This window comes from Nothoprocta perdicaria, unplaced genomic scaffold (assembly GCF_003342845.1).
Source record: "Nothoprocta perdicaria isolate Ctin4 unplaced genomic scaffold, notPer1 scaffold_6, whole genome shotgun sequence".
Classification (NCBI taxonomy): domain Eukaryota; kingdom Metazoa; phylum Chordata; class Aves; order Tinamiformes; family Tinamidae; genus Nothoprocta; species Nothoprocta perdicaria.
The window spans coordinates 2,406,544-2,419,780 of record NW_020455865.1 but is presented as its reverse complement, the minus strand read 5'-3'; the positions used below and the strand labels follow the sequence as shown (position 1 = coordinate 2,419,780).

At 62.3% G+C, this 13,237-nt stretch overlaps 1 protein-coding gene across 1 annotated transcript in view; it reads left to right on the top strand.

Annotated features, from left to right (window-relative positions):
* The first annotated feature begins 12,738 nt into the window (after window positions 1–12,738).
* The window catches only part of NOTCH1 (notch 1), a 37,251-nt gene continuing 36,752 nt past the window's right edge, over window positions 12,739–13,237 (top strand). The window contains exon 1 of the mRNA XM_026049283.1: window positions 12,739–12,862. Coding sequence (XP_025905068.1) covers window positions 12,805–12,862 — 58 coding nt within the window. The 5' untranslated portion in view covers window positions 12,739–12,804. The remainder of the gene's footprint in view (window positions 12,863–13,237) is intronic.

Sequence of the window (13,237 nt, the reverse complement as noted above, 5' to 3'; positions counted from 1 at the left end):
AAACGGCGCTTCCCAGGAATGCAGCTCCCAAAGGAACAAGCCCCTCGCGGGGCAGATGTGGCGACAGGAAAGCGCAAGGCGGGAGAGGCGGCAGCGCTGGGAAAGCTCCGCCGGAGCAGAGTGCTTTGTTAGGGCTTTTTTTGTTGTTGTTGTTTCTTTTATTGTTTGGGCTTTTTTGTCTTTTTTTTTTTTTTCCCTTCGGGAAGGTGCCTGGGAAAGGAAGCGCTTGTTTGCGGCAGATCTTGATGGCTCCAGGCCCCTCTCGGGGAGATAACCAGGCGCAGGCCCCGGCTCCGGCTGGGAACGCCAAGGCCGGCTGGGGGGGACCGCGGGGATCCTGCCCCCACGCAGCCCCGCGCACAATGCGGCTCCGCAATTCCCGCTCCCCCGGAATACCCGCTCCGCCCGGCCCGGCTCCGGGCCACTTTCCCACTTAAGTCATGTCTGCTCCGAGTTATTTTGGGGGTAAGCGGGAATTACGCATCTTGAGCTCCTTTCTGATGCTGCTGCCAAGCGTCCCGGCTCCGCGTACGGAATGATGGGCCCCGGGCGCCTTTGGAGCTGTTATCCCTCCTAATCTGCGCTGATTCCCAATAAACCCGCCCTGAACCACCCAAGTGCCGGACCTCGGCTCCACCCGCCGGCCCTTGGGCTGCAGATTAGGGGCCGGGGGGGTCCCGGGCCCCGCTGGCAGATACGGCAGCGTTTGCTTTAAGGACGGAATTATTCTGGGTGACAAATGATGTCATTTTCCTCTCCGGAAGCGGCCAATGCTCCCAGTGCGGCTGTGCTTCCAGCGCGGCCATCCCGGGCGGGAGCCGCGGGAGGAGCTGGAGTGTCACCCTGCGCCTGTCCTGGCCCCAGCATCCCCATCCCGGGTATCTCCATGCCCCAGCTCCTCCCTGTTCCCCAGGTCCCCACCATGTCCCACATCCTCCTTCTTTCCCAGGTCTCCATCACATCCCAGGGCTTCATTGTGTCCCAGATCCTCCTCGTATCCCAGGTTCCCATTTTTTTCCATTATATCCCAGATCCTCACCATGTCCCAGGTCTTCACCATGCCCCAGATCCTCCCTATTTCCCAGATCCTCATTAGGTCCAATATCCCCTCTATATCCCAGGTCCTTCTTATTTCCCAGGTCCCCATCATATCCCTGGTTCCCATTGTGTCCCATCCTCCCATTATATCCCAGCTTTCCATCASATCCCTAGTCCCCATCATGTCCCAGGTCCCCATCATGTCCCAGATCCCCAGCCCGGCCCTGCTTCTCCTTCCCTCTACGGTGCCCCCRGGTGCCAGGACACCCCACCAGGCTCCAGGGGCTGTTCCCTCCCCACGCTCCATGTGTTCCCCTCCGGGGGGATGCGGAGGCCGGTGTCCCCTCGGTCCCCTCGTGCCGAGGCCGCCTTGGCAGCTGCAGCGGGTGCCCGGCAAGGGGATYGCGGCGCAGCTGCACCCGGGGCAGCCGCGGCCCTAATCCCGGCCAGCAACTGGGGCGGATCAAAGGCTCCCTTGGCCGGCTCCTCCAGCGCCCGGGAATGCCGGGCAGCCCCCAGCCCCGCGGCGGGCGCCCTGAGCATCCCGGGAATGGGAGCAGATGGCGGCACGGCCGGGGCGGCGGAGGGGAGCGCGCGGCGCGCCCGGAGCGCTCGGTGCACGCGCCGCCGTCAAAGGGAGCATTGAGGGCGGCGCGGAGCAGCCGGGCAGCTGCTGCGCTGGCTCCGGAGCCGGGCGCGCGGCCGGGCGCGCAGGTGGGAGCTGGTGCCGCCGCCCGCACAAAGGCGCCCCTTTCTCGCCGGCCCCCTGCATCCATCTGCCCGGTTTATTTCCCRCCGCTTCCTCGAGGGCTCCTGACGTGTCCCGGCTCTGCTCCGGCTGCAGGGCGTCCTGCTGCCGGCATCGGAGCGAGGGGAGCGCCCAGGTGCTTTGGGGACAGTGGCCGATGCGTGGGGAAGGTGCTCAGCAAGGAGCGCCCGCACGGATGGAGCTGCTGCACCCTGCTCCGCAGGCTGCAGCTCCGAGCAAAACGCAGTGCAGAGCATCAGGCTCACTTCAAAATGCACTGCAGTGCATCAAGCTCAGCTTCAAACGCATTGCAAWGAATCAAGCTCACCCTGGAGCACATTGCAGCTCATCAAGTTCGCCTAAAACACATTGCAATGCATGAAGTTCACCCTGAAATGCATTGCAGTGCAACTAGCTCATCTCAAAACACACAGGGTGGCACCAAGCTCATTTTGAAACGCATCGCAGTGCACAAGGCTTGCCCTGAAGTGCCCTGCAATGCGTCGAGCTCACACGAAGCGCATTGCAAGGTGCAGACGAGCGGGACACACACGGCACTGCCAGGCTGGGCCTGCCCGGTGCCCGGGGAGGCTGCACGACCCGGGGCTCTGCAGAGGCCCAGACATGAAAAGGCCTCTCTGGTTTCCCCCCTCGCGACTTTCCAGCGCTCCGGCAATTAAGACGCGCTCTTTAAGGATGCAAATGAAGGCCGGCGTGCTGGTGCAGACAGGGCCGGCCCCAGCGCTGCGGGTGGAGGCGCGGATCTGCTCCTCGCGCCCGCTTGGAAATGTTAATGAAATTCCCGCTTGGATTCAGGCAGCCCGTGCAGCTCCCGCCATGGTCCTTCCCAAGGGGAGCCTGCAGCCCTCATCCCAGTCCGGGATTGGGGGCTTGGTGAGCGGGGGCATCTCCCCTCTTTCGCTCCCTGCAGCAGCTCTTCCCTCGTGCGCAGCAGCCAAATTCCCGCTGCGTTTTGGCAGCATCCGAGACAGGCGCCCACTTGGGAGCAAAACGCGCCCGGAGCCACGCGGAGCCACGCGGAGCCGGGACGAGGGGCCCGTCCTGGCGGGCAGGCGCGAGGGCCGGGGCGGCTGCAGGCGCGGGCGCCGCTCCAGCTGGGGCCCGGCCAAAACCAACCCATTCGTTACAGCCGGGCCGGGCTTTGCGGCGGCGCCGGGACCGCGCGGCCGAGCCAGCCGGGCCCCGCGGCCCCCTCCGCGCTGCGCCCGCCGGGTGGCCGCCCGCGCCCCGTGCATCGGCACGCAGCGTGCCGGCACGGGAAAACCAAAATTAAAAAAGCAAAAAATCAAATTAAAAAAAAAAAAAAGCGAAAATCAGATTTAAAAAGCAAAAAATAAAGCGGCTCCTGCTTTATTAAAATAAAGCTAAGGAGCTTCCTGCGGCACCCCCGGGCGCGGGYGGCGCGCGCTGAGCGCCCTGGTTGGCTGCGCCGCTCCGCAAGCCCGTGGAGCGGCCGGGGGGGAAAGCAATTGAGGGCAAAATTGCTGCAAACAATTGCGCTTTTGTGCCGGCRCCGGGGGTCCGGCTGCCAAGGGCCGCGCGCCCGACGGCGCTCGCTTGAGCTGCAGCTCACACAGCCGCCCAGCGCCGCGGCCGCGCGGGGAGGGCGCCCGCGCCGCCCCGAATCCCCCCTTCCCGCCCCCAAAAACGCAGCCACGCGGAGCCGGGGCGGCGCGCGGCGCCCGCGGGCCCTGCCCGGCGCTGCGGAGCGCGCGGCCGCCGTGCCGTAGGGATCGGCGCGGGGAAGCGCACGGGGAATAGCAATAAGAATGGGCCGCTTGTTCGGAGCGGGCAGCACAATGCGGGGGCGGCGCGCCGGCCGCCGGCCCCCGCGAGCGGCTCCCCCAGCTGACTCGCCGCATTCTCCGGGTTATTCTTTGCATCCTTTTTTTAGCTCCTCTATGGGCAAAGGAAAAATAAAAGCACTTTTTTYTTTTCTTTTTTTTTTCTCTTTTCCCCCCCTTTCCATCAATCTGGCTTTGTTGCTGGAAGCCGATGCCTGAAAAGAACTTCTGTTTGTTCATGAGTAATGAGCACTGCTGTTCCCGCGCCCGGGACATGTATGTGTTTTCCCAGGGGGATCCCCCCCCTGTTCCCGGCAACGCTTCCTCTCCCTCTTCTTTTCCGAAGGTTTGTCCCGGGTGATGCCGATACCTGTTGCAGAGAGGACGGAGCGGCTCCTTGTTACGGAGCGCTCCTTGTTGCGGGAATGAGGCTGTCCTGGGGAAAAAGCCCATGGCATGTGGGACAAATGGCCTGGATGCCAAGGTGGTGCTGGCCCCTCCGTTATTTTTGTTCCCAGATTGTTTTGCAAAGCCCAAATTCCCCCATCTCAGGATTCCTCATGGGGGCAGGTTTTCCAAGAACACCGAGGGGATACGGGAGCAGCAGGGTCATGATCCATGACCATTCCCACCTGATCCCAAGGATGCTCCAACGGGGCAGAGAGTGGGAGTGCAGGGGGACATCCCGAGCAGGATTTTGCACTGCGCAGGCAGCAGATTCCCCTGCCCGGGCTTCCTCCCTCCTCCTCCTCCTCTTCCTCCTCCTCCTCCTCCTCCTCTTCGGCACAGCTGCCGGCTCCAGCTGCGGGGCAGCCCGGCCCCTCAGCCACCAAATTGCTGCTGGTTTTTGCTTTTTTTTTTTTGGCTTTTGCAACAGCAAGAGAGGGAGGAAGGGATAATCCCAGGAGCAGGGAAGGCGAGGAATGAGGAGGGACAGGGGAAGAGGGGGCGTCGACTTGGGGTCGATAGCATGGGGTGTTGGATCCCCGTTTGGACACGTTTTGCCCCAAATCGCCACCGCTGTGATCCGAACATCCCAGCTCATGGCATCCCAAGTGGGCAGCGTGTCCCCAAGCCTGGTGCAAAAGCTGCACAAGGATCTGCAGGAGCAGCCCAATAAAAGCGCCCGCAAAGCCCCCGCTCCCGCATTCCTTCTTCCAGGGAGAACAGATTGTTTTCCGTTTAAGCGGTTAAATATAGCGGTTCCCCCGCGGGACGATGAACTCGAGCTTCCTACATCTGTGCGAGCGCGTGAGAACCTGGGAAGGGGCGAGCCCGGCACGGGAGAGCGCGGAGCGGAGCGGAGCGGGACGCGCTCCCGCCGGCAGGAACTGCTCCCGCATCCATGCTGCGGGTTACGTTGTGCCGATGAACCCGCTAAGGGTATATGGAAGTGAAATGAAGTGCAAACCCCAAATCCCACTGTTTTTTGGAGGGTTTTAAGCCCCGTGCAGGATCCAAGGCATCCGCAGAGGTGCGCTGGGATGCAGGCTGGGATCCCGTGGACACCCGGGCCCAATGTGGCCGCATCCCGGCTTTTTTTCCTGCCTTTATTCCGTGTCCACAGCTGTTTTGACACCGTCACCCAGTGTGAGCGGGCGGGAGGAAGCGGGAGGTGCCGCTGGGAAGCAGGGAAGCGAGAGGCGTCTCGGGGCCCCCAGGGACCCCCCGGCACCTGCTCCCTGTCCTGCCACACTCGGCCATCCCCAAGGGACCATTCCCAAGCCCTCGTTCCCGAGGGGGATCCCTTGCTCCCCGTCCCACGGGGTCTGGGCACAGGGAATCCTTCCATTTGGTGCTGCCGAAACGAAGCCAGCAGCGGCTCCTGCTTATTTCCCATCCCGGTTTTGCTGGTGAGGGATAAGGGCTCCGCTCCCGCGCTGCCAGGTCCGGGCGCACCGGGATCCTTGGGCAGCAGCCGCCCCGAGCCCCACGGCGGGACCCCGGCCGCCCCCGGCTGCCGCTCCGGCTGCAAAGCGGCGGCTCATAAATAACACGGAGCAGCGTGGGAAGCCTGGGAAGCAGGAAGCGGCTCTTCCCGTGCCGCGCGCCGGSGGGGCCGGGGCCTTTTTGGGGGGTGAACAGGGTGAAAACCCCGCAGTGGCCACAGGTCCCTGCCCGGCCAGGGCTGCTCCCACATCCCGACGCTTCCCTGTGGAATGGGCCGCGAGGAGCGAGGCYGAGCGGCGGCCGAGCCGGGACCGTGTCCGATGCGGCCGCCCGGCTCCCACGGCTGCCGCTCGCAGCCACTTGGCTCCCAGCCTGGGGCCTGGGTGGAAACAGCATCCAGATGGATCTATTTTTCACATCTTCTCGGGGGGATGGGGAGGGAGGCTTGGAAAAAGCTGGGAATGGTGAGGGAAGGAGCAGATTTCCAGGGGGCTGCGCAAAAAGCCCGAGCCCGTCTCGCCGTCCCCCGCGGGGCAGCCCCAGCCCTAAACCCCGAGCTCCACACGTGTGAAGCCCCCGCGGTGTCCGGGGACACATTCGCACATGGAATATTTCCTGCTTGGCGCAAATCCCCCCCTCCCCGACTCCACAGCGCTCCACGTGTTTCCCAGGAGAGATCCGGAGCGGCGGCGCCCACGAGCGCRCGGGGCCCGCGCCGCTCATCCCGCATCCCGAGAGCCGCCGCGYGGCGCCCGGTGCAAGGGTTATGGGAACCGCGCAGCCCCGCAGCCCGGGACGGTGTCGCTGCGCCTGGGGGACTTGTTTTCCCACCCGCTTTTCCCGCTTTTCTTTCAAAGAAGTTATTTTCCGGAGGGAGCGGGATGAGCCGACCCCACTGCAGGAGGCTCAGACTCAGGRGCAGCTTCGAGTCCCAAAATCCCGGGATGGGGAGGACTCGGCTCAGTCCCGGCGGGGTCCCCGTCTCTCATCCATGAACCATCCCAAGGGATAAGTTTGGGATGGAGCCGAGCGGGGGCTCGATCCGATGGCGCCTAATTCTGCACCAGGCTCAATGTGGAGGAGCTATTTTTAGGCTCCCGCCTATCACTTCTTTGGGGGCCTCAGAGGAATAGATATATTTAGCCTCTTCTTGGTGGTTTGCTTAGGAAAATAGAGCGCTGTCGTCGCTGCGGGCAGGGATGGGGACCAGTCCGTGGCCCGTGGCCACCAACCTGCCCCATGGAGCCCGTGCGCAGGGCYCCTTCCTTCCCAACCAGCGCTCAGGTTTTGGGAAGTGTGGAAGCATCCGCAGTGCCGGAGCAATGGGCTGAGCAGCACGTGAGCAGGACACGCTGTTTCCTCCCCGAAACGCAGGTGAGAGTGGGACGGGCACCACGACACGGAGCGTTTGCAGCCCGCTATAAATATCCGCCGCACAGGAACCACGGCGCAGGGCTTCCTATTTGCTCCGCGGCTTTTTCTGCATTGAAATCACTTCGCTTTCATTCTCCGTGTGAACACCCAGGGCCTCTGGCATGGCTGGAGGCTCCTGTTGGATGTGGCTTTTTCCATGACTCTCCCTCTTGCAGAAACCTGAAGTGCTGGATAAGATAAAACRGAGCAGGAAGGGAAACTGCAGGGCGCACACGGAGCCACTGCTGCCCAAAATCACACCACTAAAGGGAAAAAAAACAACCGGGATCAACCCAGCTCTGCATCCCACCCCTTTTGCACCTGGGGAAGAGCATCCGCTGGCCTGGCATGGGATGGGGCCTCGTGCAGCMGAGCTTGGAGGAGGCAAAGGCAGCCAAATCCTCAGCAGCAGCGTCACTAATTACACAGATGTTATCAGCACTTTCAGTACGGCCTGTTTATTCCTTCAGCCTCTTGCCCCTGGAAGAGGGAATAAAGCAAGGTTTCCTGGGCCAAAAGAACTTGAAACTGGGTCCTATCTCCGTCTGCTGCTTGCTTGGTGTCTCTAAGCACATGCACGTGTGTTTGCACACATGAGCACGTGTGTTTGCACACGCTGCATGTGCACGCATGCATGTGCACGCATGCATGCCTGCATGTGGTTGCATGCATGTGCATGGATGTGCTTGTGCATGTGCGCGCACATTTGCAAAGAAAGAACATCTTGCAGTCAGCGAATGGGAATGAAACATTTCAGGAATGCCTCTTGAACGAAGCAATCTGGGGGAATTCAATGGCCAAGGTCACCGATAACTCCCGCTTCTCGCTTGCTTGGAGACCGCAGCCCGTGGAGGAGCCACGGCATTCCCAGGCGGGAAGATGGCCCAGGACAAGGGCATCTCCATCCCCACCTGCACAGCCTGGAGGTTGCTCCTAGGAGCTGGAAGAGCCCCCAGAGCCCCCGGGAGCCCTGCGGGAAGGCCCGGAGCAGCGCGGCGCCGAGCCGGTGCGACCTGTTGGAACACGCTCCCGCTCCGGCGTGCGCCCAAAGAAAAGACCCAGGCAGGCAAAAAAAGTCAGTTCCTGATGAGGTAGCCTCATAATTACCTGTTATTCTCATATCGAGGTAATTAGCAATTAGGCAGCTGTCTGAATCACATGCAGAGCAACAATTATTTCGTTATTAATGGACTCTCCCAAACAGGTCCTATTTTCCCAGATGCTTTTTCTTTGCTCCCCCTACCCCTCCGCACTCTCGTGACCGATCCCAGCAATTAAACCTGCGCCGGGAGAGGGAGGAGCAGCCCCAGGAGCTGCTGAACTTCGCCAGGCRCCGCAACCTGCAGCCTCTGGTCCCAAGTCATCGGGGGGGCCGCAGTGGTGACAGGGAGCCCGAAACCCATCCGAGCAGCGCCGATATTTGGAGGTGGTTGCGCATTGCCCTGGGCAAACCCGCTCGCAGCCGCACGGGTTTGAAACCTCCCGCGCTGCAAAACCTCCCGCGCTGCCCCGGCGCCCGCCCGGCCACGTGCTCCGCTTTCCCGGGTGGAAAAGCCTCTGGATGCTCCGTTGCTCCCGCGCTGCGGCCGGGACCACCCCAGCGCTCTCAGGCCTTTTGTCCCAGCCTGACTTTTCCCCTCCCGGTGGGATTAGGTCGGGATGAGCCGGCGAGGAGGCCCCTAATCCTATTAGCRGAGCCTGAGCCGGCGGGACCGCGGAGGAGCCGGGACACACGGCACCGCGYGGGGACTCGGCATCTCCGGGACGGGAGAGCCGCAGCTCCGCTCATCCCCACGGGATGTCCAGGCACCACGGAGGGACAAGGCGCTTCTTGCTTTTTTTTCTTTTTTTTCTTTTAAAAAATTATTTTTATTTTTCTTGCAATTTAGGTATTTTTTGTGGATTTATTTCCTTTTTTCTTTCCAGTTTCTTTCCAGTCTTCATGCAGTGAGGTGCAGCCCAGAGCCACCCGCTGTGCGCAGCCCCCGTGCACCGCAGCGCGGGGGGCAGCACGGGGCCCCCCAGCCCTTTTGGCCCATTTGGCCCATTTGGCCCATTTGGCCCATTTGCCAGCGGGTCCCTGGGGAAGCAGGAGGGCAGCGACCTCCCCCACTGCAGGGCAACCTGTTTTGGTTCCCGGGCGGTTGCAGGGAGCCGTGTTTGCCTTCCTGTCCCTTCCTGTTTATCCACTGCCATTGGAGCCACTTTGATGTCCTTCCACCGCTGGATGCTGCCGGGATWGGAGGCACTGGCCCTGGCAGCTCCAGTTCGGAACATCAGCACTTCCGAGATGCTGGGAAGGACCATAAGGAAGGAGGGATCAGGGAGAAGGGAGAGCACAGCCCTTGGGGACCCAGCAGTGGCAGTGCCAGCCCCAGCATCACTCAGTGCTCCAGGACTCGAGCACAGGGCTCATGTCCCGGCTTGTTGATGTCCCGATGCAAATAGCATCAATGCAAAAAGAGGGAATGGGGGAAAAGCAAAGAGCAGGATGTTTTGGGAGCAAATCGGGTGGATGCCTGATGGTCTCTGCACCACAGGGAACATTTCAGGGAATGAAAGGCACAGGGAGCGCGGTGCATCCTTGAGCACCCATTCACAGCCCTGTGTGTAGAGCTGGGGGAAAAATAAATAAATAAACTCAGGATTTGGACCATCCTTCCCAATGCAGCCTGGTTTCTCCAGAATCCCCGGGGATTGCAGCGCAWTCCCATTCCAGGGCAGCTTTTGGGTCCTTCCACAGGCAGCCTCCGTGGGCGGCTGCAGCTCCATCCGCTCCGGCTCTCCAGGATGCCGCTACCCACCGGGATCCGGTTAATGACCCAACTTGCTTGATTTTCCCCTCTTTTCCTTGGCACGTGTGTGATGAGCGTGTGCGTGCACGGCCTGGGGAGAGGGCAAAGCACCGGCGCGGGCGCCTGGAGCGCGGGAAGCGGGAGCCATCCCTATGGATCCTGCCAGCGTGCGGGAGCACAGGATCAGCCGCAACGATAAAAAGAGATGAAAGTGGCCCAAAAAAAGAAGCACGCCGGTTACTCAGCCAATTGGAAGCCGCCCTGCTTGTGTTCAACAGGCATTTGCCATGAAAAAAAAAAAAGCAAGAAAAAAAAAAAAAAGGCCTGTTTTTATTTAAATAGCCTAGGGCAAATTTCTCACTAAACCAACTTTCCCACGCCAGCCCAGTGCTCTAACTCTGGTTTTTGGCAAWTTTTTTCCTGAGCTGTCAAGGCAAAATATATATAAGAATGCTGGTCTCACTTAGGTTTTTTTTTCCAGCCCCTGGAGACATGAAAATAATTTACAGATGTGCGTTACCTGTTTATATTTGTATTAAGTTTTGCTTAACGGACATAATTTTCTTAGCTTGCAGTAACAAAAAAATATTCCCAGAGTTTCGCTCGTTTAATTTCAACTTATTAAAACTTTTCAAACATGTGGGGAGGTTTTATGTTTTTAACTCCCTAATCACATGGAYGGGTGCCAAGGTCTCTCCGAGAGGCGCTTTATGAACACTATTTTTAAAAATTACCTAAAATCCCATTATTTTTAACCCCCGAAGACCACTCGAAATGGAAACTTTCCCTGGATTTATGTCATATTTACCGCTTATTGAAAAAAGATTTATGCTGCCCATGGCTTTTGCTTCCCCCACTGTTTTTTTTCCCACTTTAGGCTCATTGCGGCCTGATCCAGGGGGATGCTGGAGGGAGGAAGACAGCGGTGACGGGCAGCTCCAGCTCGTGGAAAGGGCTGTAATGGATTAAAGGGAGGTGTTTCCGTGGCTGTGCCGGAGGTGTCATCCCCGTGCCGGGACACCCGTGCCCTCCGGCACCTGGGGAAACCCAAGGGGGTTGATGTCCCCTGGGATGCCCTGGCCATGCCTGGAGCATCCCACAGATCCCGGAGCATTCCGTGGATCCCGGAGCATCCCGTGGATCCCGGAGGCCGTGCGGGAGCGACGGGGCCGAGCGGAGCCGAGCGGAGCACGTGGCGCATTGGGTGCTCAGGGAACAAGCCCGGGCAAAGCTCCCATGGAACCTTCCTTGCACATGGAGCGGGGATGCTCGCTGCAGCCGTGCAGGAGGGGAGAGGGGTGGAGAGCAGGGGGCTCTCGCTCTGGAGTAGCCGGAGCGATGGAAATTCCAGGTTTGCTCCCGTGGAGGTTGCACGGCTTGGGGCAGCGGCGCTGCAAAGCAGGGAGCAGGCAGGACTGGGGCTGTTCGGGYACCCTGGGTGTTAAACCGAAGCACCCAGGTGGTTTTGCAGCTGTTTCCCACCCCTGCGAACTCTGCAGAGGTTCCTGAGGCYGCTCCGTGGGTTGCAAGGGGGGTTGCAGGACCAGCGTGGTGCCGGCCTTGGCATCGCCCGGCCTCGGAGCGAGGGCACCCGGAGCRCAGCCCCGGCGCGGGGAGCACCAAGGGGCGCGCGGCAGGGCGAGCGGGGGGCCCGGAGCAGCGCCCCGGGCTCGCTCCTTTGATCTGCGGAGCAGACTCTGCCCCTCGGTTTGTTTAATTATTTCACACTTGCTCTGGAAATAATTTACAACAGGAAGCAGCGGGATAACAGCAGGCCTGGCATGGGACGGGGCGGGATGAGCCCCGGGGGAGCCCAGTGCCCTGTGATGAGAGACGCAGATGACGGGTGTCACCTCCCCCCATTAACCCTTCACTTTCCCGGCCTCTTCCCTCCCTTTTTCCCAGGCTTTGCACCACAGCCGGCCCAGCTGGTGCCGAGCCCCCTCCCCACATCCTGCAGCAGAGCTGGGAGCCGTAAAAGAGCCGTTTGATGGCCCAGRACCATCCCTGGATGGAGCCGGCAGCGCCCGGCCCTGGCTCTGTCCAGGTGCTCGCAGGAGCTGTGGGTGCCCCAAATCCTTCCTGCTCCCTGCTGTCATCCCAGCGAGTTTCCCCTTGCCCAGAGCGGAGCAGGACGCTGGCATCAGTGACTGCTGCTCCAGCGAGGACCCTCCTCATGCAACGTCTGCATTCAGGAGCTGAACAGGGTTTAATTTGCCCAGGGCCACGGTGGGAACAGGGGGGTGCATGCCGATGGCAGAGCAGGGGACAYGGGCCCTGTAAGTGGGACCATGCACGTGGTGCCAGGGCCTGCAGCATCCCCACGGCACAGGGACCCCTCAAAGGGGCTCGGGGCTGCAGTGGCCACGTGCCCATGAAGCCGGAGTCCCTGGGGGTGCCGAGTGGGCCGGGTCGGGCTGCACCACAGCACTAATTTGTGTGTTTGTTTGCGCTGCGGCGAGTTCGGCATTTCACAGTGCAAAACAACCAGCCTCCTGCCCGAGCCGGGCACAGCGCTGCTCTGCTGCCCCCCAAAACTGCGGCCCTGGTGCCAGCGCCCCCGGGCAGCCCCATCCCGATGCCCCCAGCCCCACACAGGCTCTGTGCCCCGCGGGGCTGTGCAGGGTGAGAGGCAMAACTAGGTGGGCAGCAGGGCTGGCACCGAGACTGTGAGGGGGCTGCAAAGGGGGCTGCACTGGGATATATGGGGGGATTTTTTTGGGGGGGGGAGGGTCCAGGGGCTACCCCGGGGCTGCCTGGGGGCTGCCCGCTCCGCTCGCAGGTGCCCGGGGGGCCCGGGCGGGACGCGCTGCTCCGCGGGGGGGTCCGGGCCGTCCCGGGCCGCGTGTCCCGCCCCGCGCCGTCGCCGCCCTCCTCGCTCGCTCCCTCCCTCCTCCTCCTCCCTCCTCCCTCCTCCTCCTCCCTCGCCGGGCCGGCCCGGCCGCCGGGGCAGAGCAGCCGCGGGAGGCGCCGGGCGCTCCGAATCGCTGCGCGCTCCGCGCTCCGTCCGCGGGCTTCGACGGGGCGGCGCCACGAGCTGGGCCCGGCGCGGCCGGCCGCTACCGCGCGGATCTATGCGGCTGTGAGCGGGCAGGAGCCCCCCGAGAGCACCGGGATGCAGCGGCTCCTGGCGCCCGGCCTCGTGCTGGCGCTGCTGCCCGCCCTGACGCGAGGTGAGGGCCGCGCCGGGACCCGCCGCCCCGTCGGAGCGGGGCCGTCCCGGCGGCGCGGGGCTGCGCGGGGCCGCGCCGGGAGGAAGTTTGCAGCGAGCGCGGCAGGAGCAGCAGCAGCAGCAGGAGGAGGAGGAGGAGGAGGAGGAGCGGCTGCCGGAGCGCCCGCCGGGACGGGGCAGCGCGGGGCGCTCCGGGGCTCGGGGAGAAGCGGGCGCGGCGGCCCGGGACCCCCCCGGGGGGAGCGGAGCGGAGCGGAGCGGGGCTGGGCGGCCGCGCTCGCCGCTCTTGTTCCGCGGGAGGTTTTGACCGTTTTGCATGTTTTCTTTTTAATTATTTGCTCGGTTTCCTGTTTCTTGAAAGTCACCCCGGTCCCTC